This window comes from Ornithorhynchus anatinus, chromosome 10 (assembly GCF_004115215.2).
Source record: "Ornithorhynchus anatinus isolate Pmale09 chromosome 10, mOrnAna1.pri.v4, whole genome shotgun sequence".
NCBI classification, from domain to species: Eukaryota; Metazoa; Chordata; class Mammalia; order Monotremata; family Ornithorhynchidae; genus Ornithorhynchus; species Ornithorhynchus anatinus.
The window spans coordinates 37,698,669-37,706,168 of NC_041737.1; the positions used below are offsets into that span (position 1 = coordinate 37,698,669).

At 39.8% G+C, this 7,500-nt stretch overlaps 1 protein-coding gene across 9 annotated transcripts in view; it reads left to right on the top strand.

The window, feature by feature from the left end:
• FOXP2 (forkhead box P2) overlaps positions 1-7,500 on the top strand; it is a 537,816-nt gene that overhangs the window by 491,757 nt on the left and 38,559 nt on the right. For all 9 annotated transcript variants that reach the window (XM_029073155.2, XM_029073165.2, XM_029073166.2 and 6 more), the window contains 2 exons: positions 1,683-1,770; positions 3,483-3,566. In XM_029073155.2, the coding sequence (XP_028928988.1) occupies positions 1,683-1,770; positions 3,483-3,566 (172 nt within the window). The remainder of the gene's footprint in view (positions 1-1,682; positions 1,771-3,482; positions 3,567-7,500) is intronic.

Here is a 7,500-nt window from a genome sequence, read left to right on the forward strand (position 1 = left end):
CCTCTTTGGTGAAATGGGAATGAAAAAATGGATATCTTGCCCCTATTTGTTATAACTTTAGAACTGGGAGGTTCTAGATGCTGGATACATATATGATTTGAAATAAGCTGACCTTAGTTGAGATAACTTGAGATGCATTAGGCATTCCTAGTAACACAACATTTTACATGCATGTGGTAACTAGTAAAAATATATGGAAGGGGTTTTTCTCATTGGTTTCATATAATTTTAGATATTCAAAAGAGGTGGAGGAAAGAAAGATTCCAACTTTGGGTTTGAAGGGTGAGATTAATTATTGGAACAGGGACTGTGACCGACTTGATTGTCTTATATCTATCCCACTGCCTTAGTACAGTGCCCGGCACATCGTAAGCGCTTAACAGATACCATCAGCAAAAACCATTATCATCATTATGGTATTATTTTAGCACTTACTATGTGCCAAGCCAAGATAGAAATGAAAAATCCGGGCAGGTTTAAAGGACATTATTTGCAAAATAATAATAAGGGTTGGAATTAGAGAGGCAGCGTGGCTCAGTGGAAAGAGCCCGGGCTCGGGAGTCCGAGGTCATGGGTTCGAATCCCGGCCCTGCCACTCATCAGCTGTGTGACTGTGGGCGAGTCACTTCACTTCTCTGTGCCTCAGTGACCTCATCTGTAAAATGGGGATGACGACTGTGAGCCTAACGTGGGACAACCTGATTACCCTGTATCTACCCCAGCGCTTAGAACAGTGCTCTGCCCATAGTAAGTGCTTAACAAATACCAACATTATTATTATTATTTCTGTGATACTCTTCAATCATTCTTTGCTATATCTAACTCTTTGTACTTTTAGAGTATTGGATTTTGCAGACATCAGCTAGCTGATCTGTACACTGTCCCTGAGAGGCAGGTAAAGGATTTTTTTTTTTTTTGGAATTGCACTCAGTAAGCCCTTACTGTACTAGCACTGTACTAGTGCTGGGCAAGATACAAAACAATCAGATTTGATCCAGTCCATGTCCTACATGGGGCTCACAGTCTTAATCCCCATTTTACAGATGAGGTAACTGAGGCACAGAGAAGTTAAGTGACTTGTCCAAGGTCACACAGAAGAGGCAAGATTAGAACCCAAGTCCTATGACTTCCAAGCCCATGATCTTTCCACTAGGCATCACTCTTTCCCTATGCTGAATATGCCAGTCCTCCCATGTTTTATGACACATAGTAAGGCCAGGGATTGGGGCAGTGACAAGTGATCGGGGTGGGTCTGCAGTGCCAGTCCAAAAATGGGGCACCATTAAACTAAAGAAGATTAAAGCAGATTATATCTGTGCTTACCCGGAGTTATTTCATTCACAAAATATCACGTGTGTGTGAAAGAGATTCGGGTGATTGTCATCATAAACCAGATTACGATTCTTTTTTTTTTTCTTTTTCTCATTGGTTGTTCAATATTTTCTTTAGTCCAACAAGCTTGGGAAAGCAAACACCACTGTTTTTGAAGTTTGGTAATATATCAAGATAAGCATGTTTGTAAATTATTCCACATAGTTCTAAGTCATCCCCCGTCATCGCTGCGCCAAACTCTCCTGTGAAATCATAGGAAATTGTGGGCCCGTACGGAGAGTGAATGGGCCATGGGGATATACCACGTGGTCCTAATATTCTGTCTTCTCTTGACTTTCTTTGTCAACCAGGCACCTTAACAACGAACACGCATTGGATGACAGAAGCACTGCTCAGTGCCGGGTTCAAATGCAGGTGGTCCAACAGTTAGAAATACAGGTTTGTTAAAGGGCCATGGAATTCTCTCAGATTTCGAGTTGGGGGCTGTGGCCCTTAGGACCATTTTCCCTATCTGTTTTTAGATTGGCTGGAGGATGGAGAATGATCCTCTACCCTCCACCAACAGGTCATTTGCCCCTGAAACTCTTTTGTTGTTTGTTTGTTTCTTTGAATCTTTAGTCTTGTTCCTGGAAGAGCGAGTGCTCCAAACCAATCTTATTGTTAAGAAAGTCAAGTCTTGGTTTTCCCTTGAGGCGGGCCAGCTAAGAATCCTTCCAGTTGGCTGGAGAGCATACAAGATGACTGTGGGTTCAATTTGGCTTAGTATTGCATATATGTTTTCTTTCATGGTATGGCAAATGGCATAGCTTGGCCATGTAAAACCTGGAAAGAAAGTTTTTTGCCATTATCTGTCTCCAGCGTGATTTTAATTAAAATTGTATAGGTCAAATATTTAGTGTTTGCCATTACCTGGAAGTGATAGTAATATCCCACTGGTAATAATAATGGTCAGGTAGCACCTACATAAACCATTGTTTTATGGTCTAGAAATGATTGACTTCTAGAGCTTTAATGTTTGATCAGAATTTTACCTAAAATTCTAGAAGATGGCTTATTGAAGCTCAACCGGAAAGAGTGGCATTGACTGCAAAAATATCAACAGCTTTTTCACGATTCAGGAATCCCCATGAAATACTTCTTTGAGTTCCACAGCTTATCTAGATAAATGAATGGAATGCAGTATCAGTTTAAAGAAAACAAGATTGATGATTCTTTTCCATTCCATTATTTTCCTGAGAGTTGTTTCGTTTTCCCTCATTAAAACCTCCTTTAAGAGTAGTGTAAGCTTTTTTAACCACCCCCACCCCCCCAATATTTTACTAAAAGTTGTGTAAAAATGAGACTAAATCACTGTGAAATAAGCATTTTTCGACATGGCTTTTTTTTTAAATGGATGTTATAAAGGTCTGTAGGGAAGAACAAAGCAAAACCCTGTTTACCATTCACGAAGGTTCTACTGGAACATCACAGTCCTAGAGAAGATCCCGTCTGTGCTGTGACCAATTATGCCCATTCTGTGCTGTGTCTGACTGATAGAGAAGTAAGGACCATCAGCTGTAATGAGACCCAGCGCAGTGTAGATGCCGACTTGGTGGCAGAGTTCAGCATTCCTCACTGCCTGGTCTCTGTCATTCTCCTGAATTAGATTGATGACGGCAGATTGCAGGGGGCACAGACTGGACCTCAGTGAGAAAGAATGAATCAGGTAGACAATTCTGGCAGGCCCGGTGTTTAGAAGACCCTTTCACTTCTCCTAGCTTTTGGCATTTGCCCATCGCTAACAGTGGCCACAGGACTATACGGGGGCATTATGGGTCTTCTAATTCACGGTCTTAGGAGCTTGTTACTGTCCCAGCAACAGTGACCTCGATTCTCTTATTGACACAAAGATGATGTGTTATTTTTTTCTCTGGCCTTTGAAAAATCGGGAAGCCGTACAAAAGTTGTTCCGGGTCCTTCCCCCACCCCCCCCCCCACCCCCCCAACTCATATCCAAAGTTGCATTTCTCCCCGATAAGTTTCTCCTGACATAGGCTTTTATATGCAGGAGTCATTATGGGAGACAAGCTCAAAGATAAGATGTATCACTGCAATAAAATAGCTGTATCAGTCATTTCTAAAACGCTTCTGATCTCACTCTCTCTTAACAGCTTTCTAAAGAACGTGAGCGTCTTCAAGCAATGATGACCCACTTACACATGCGACCCTCAGAGCCCAAACAATCTCCAAAACCTGTAAGTGCATATTGCTTTATAAACAGTAAATAGGCCTGCAGATGTAGCGGGCTAGGAAAATGAACCATTTAGGGAGAGTTGGAAAACAATGAGTGTGATGAAAAATATGGCAATAAAATGAGAGTAAAATGCAATAGCCGGTCAAATTGTATGTTTCTTTAAAAGTAATGCTATCTTTTACAAAATCTATCCAATCTACACCATAGGTGACACTAAACAAAGTATACCTATAAGTGCCCAAATCACTGCCTTTGAGACTGGAGCTAGAGAGAATATCTTTCTGTGATAGGTTTACAGATATTAAAAGGAAACCCACTTTGAGAAACTTGAAGGTCCGTTGTTTCAGGAACAGAAGAAATCACAAATAGAATGATCTTGTCGGTGTACAGTAGAGTATTAGATCAATCACTAGATGCACACAAATAGATTTATTTTCTGAGGAACATTTCGCTATCAATGTGACTACACTCTTGCGACCAGTTTGGCAACGTTTTGTGTGATTTTTCATTTCTGTTAAGATATGCTATGCAGGTGGATATGCTGGGCCTCTGAACCAATGTACGTGGTCTCTGGTGAATGGGAATGTTTTTCCAGAGGAAATGCAGGAACTTGAAGGAAACTGTGTGTGCTTTCCCCCATAAGGGGAGGCTTTAGCCCCTCTCAGTAATAGTCAGAAACCCGATCTATCTGAAATACTGTTCCCCGCTAGCTCACTCACCCACCTGGTGTTTTGTGAGAGGTAATAATGTAACCGCTTTGGCCGAACTGCAAGTTGGCAAAAAAAAACTTCTGACACACTTCCTTCACCTGAAGTTTTGTAGTCCTGAAACTGTCTCATCTGTCCTGGGTCTCTAAGTATTTACATATTTGTAGAGCAGAGAAGGATGAATATGATCATGTTTTCTTCCAGTATCACGAAGATGTAACTTTTAAATACCCTTTAAGCTATGTAGGAATATTTATTTGAAAATGAAATGACTTGTATGTTGGCCATACGTAATCAACGTACGATAAGGTCTTAATCAAAGCAAGCTAGGATTCTTCTGATTTTTTTCTCCTTTTCAGCTTTAACTTCCACTTCGATTCAGAAATGTTTCTCTGGAATCAGAGTATATTTTTAAAGACAAATTCATGCAGTCTATTGGTAGTCTTCTGAAAAGCCAATACCTATTTTTAACTCCAAAGTGTCTGAAGCCTACCCAGATTTACAGACTTCTTGGGTGCGGTTTTTAAATGATGCCCTGGTTTCAATAAGATTTCCATTCTTCATTGATACCTATAGCATAATGTAGGTAATCACAATACAGAATAATTGTCTCATAAATCCATCAGGAATCTGCAGCTTGTTCTTTTCCAATTAATTATTCAATCAGTAAATTTTTAAAAACTCCAGCAGCATGGTTACATCGACACTAATAAAGAATTTTCAGCCTATAATCCAAAACAGAACCTGAATGAATAATGTAATTGAAGTATTACATTACATAAACCACACATGAAAGAATTGCTAATTGCGTTTGATGGTGGGCAATTAATACAGAATCTTAGATGAGCGATTTAAAATGAAACCACAGTTTAAAGTTCCCTTTGGAACTAGAGCTATCTGAAGTGGTGAACTGTATGACTGGACTCAAATTGGTTTGAAAGAAGAGTGGTCAATACAAAAAAAAAAAACCTAAAATTTATACACTGTACAAAAGAAGCTTCAAAATTGATATGATAGTAGAGATTTATGGTCTCATGTGCAATGGCTCAGTTGAGACAGCCCCCACATTTGATAAATATTAATAGCATGAATTTATTACCAAGGAGAAATGAAGTCTGTTGGTTCATCACTGCACCCTTAACAGCTATCAGTACATGAACACAAGGTGCAACCGCACTGTCTATTATATGACCCCATTTACTCTCTGAATGGTACTTCATTAAATGGTACCTTTTGGCCATGCTATGGATGGATGAAAATCAAAGTTATCAAGGCTGCGAGTCCTGAATAATGAGTTTCACCCAACCTTGAATATATTCAGATGAGCTGAGGTGACTAAGTGCTCATCCTAGCTTTTACATGCTTTTCTTTGGTTCATAATAAATTCTATTTTATCAGTTTGTGATTGCGTGCCCACAAACATGGTATGCTCATTATTGCTGCCTGGTGGAATAAGCTACCGTAACATTGTAAATAGAGGTATTTGCCTAAAATAAAAAAAAAATGGGCGGGGGTGGCTGGAAAATGGAGATTTGAGCCATTTTGGTAACTTTTAATGTATCTATAAAATGTCCACTGCTCCAACACAAACTCACAACAGTAGAGGCTTTTACTGAATTTGTGTTTTCTCTCTGCCTTTCTGAAAATGCTTGTCAGTGTGACTTATGAATATGAAAAGTGAACACATCCATTCAGGTGAATCATGTTGACAATCCTGAGAGTTGTTTTCCTCAGGTTTTGGATGCTGATCAGTTACGCTGATGATTCAAGTTCAGCATCACCCTTATGTCGAACTCTGAATTCCACAGCCCATATTATTTTTTTTATTTATTTCCCCTACGCAATACCCAGGGAGTACTCCTGGGTCACCGCCCCGCCTTCCATTCCTCAAAACCCTCCAGGGGCTCCGCAAGACCTCGTGGACACGCTTCTCTTGTGAACTGTGTCAGTGTATGAAATCGCAGCATTTAGCAGCATTATCTCAGCTTTTATTTATGTACGTAACAAAGAATTCCCATCTCAGTCTGCTGGCTTAGAGAACGAGCAGAATAACAGTTTGTGGTTTATTGGGAACAGATGCACTTGGGGATGCCTTCCGGGTGTCAGTCGTTATTATTAGACTGCTAATGTGCTTCTTCTGGCTGCTGCCCAAGAAAGAAGAACAATTAGCTGGCATATGTTAATTTTTGTTTCCCTAACAAATCTCTCTACTGACTAAATGTGTAAAACAAATCCACAAAGAAAGATCAATCAATGCTGTACACATCATTTTCTCCCCATTAAAAAGAGGTTTATCTTAAGAAGTGTATTTGGGATTTGAAAAGGCAGGTGTGACTAAATTATATACAAAAGCAGAAATGCGCTGGGTAGCCACTTTGCTGGGACTTCATAGAAAGGCAGAACAATTAATATTAGTTTTCTTCCTCAGCTCTATAAATTACAGCATAAAGTGAGAATGACTCCAGATTACCTCTTATGAGTATCATTTAAGTAGATGGCAGCAATCTTTTTCATGCACTGCCCCGAGTATAAATTTTGCTAATTGGATGCTATTTATGACAAAAGATGTGTGGTAAATATGACAGAGGTGATATGAGCTTTTTGATAATGAAGAACGGGGCCTCACTGGGGGGAGTGATGAAGGGCAAACCGTTAAACAGCTAGTCTTCCTTCTCACCTTCTTCCCTTTTTTTTTTCCCTTCCCTGACACCCACTTTCCAGGGTACAGCAGCAATAAGTGACACTGTAATCATAAATTGAAAATGATACTTCCAGAGGAATTGGCAAACTTGACATTTCATTATATTTGTTAACACATGCCACAAATGATTGTTAGTGAGGAAATTCCATTTTCCTCTCTCCATCTCCAATCAGATTTAATTTGAAAATTTTCAGCCTCCTCCGGCTAATTTGCAATTAAGACAATTTTGTTTGAATATGTAGTAATGTCATTACCATTCCACCAAATTAGCAAGGAGAGTAAAGGTCAGTGTAAAATTTTCCAGCTGGCTGGAGCCTCTCAGCTGAGATTTGGGACTATGGAAGGCAAAAAAAAAATGATGGCAGTTTCAGAGAGCAACTTAACTTGAAGCCTTGTTTGTCTGAAATCCTGTGTTTTCTGCCATCCCTTCCCGTTGTGGCTTCAGCAGGGTCTAGGCCTGTTTGACAACAGAATCAGTCAATAATCATCCACTTGCATTTATTGCAGGGAAACAGAGAATCTTTCTG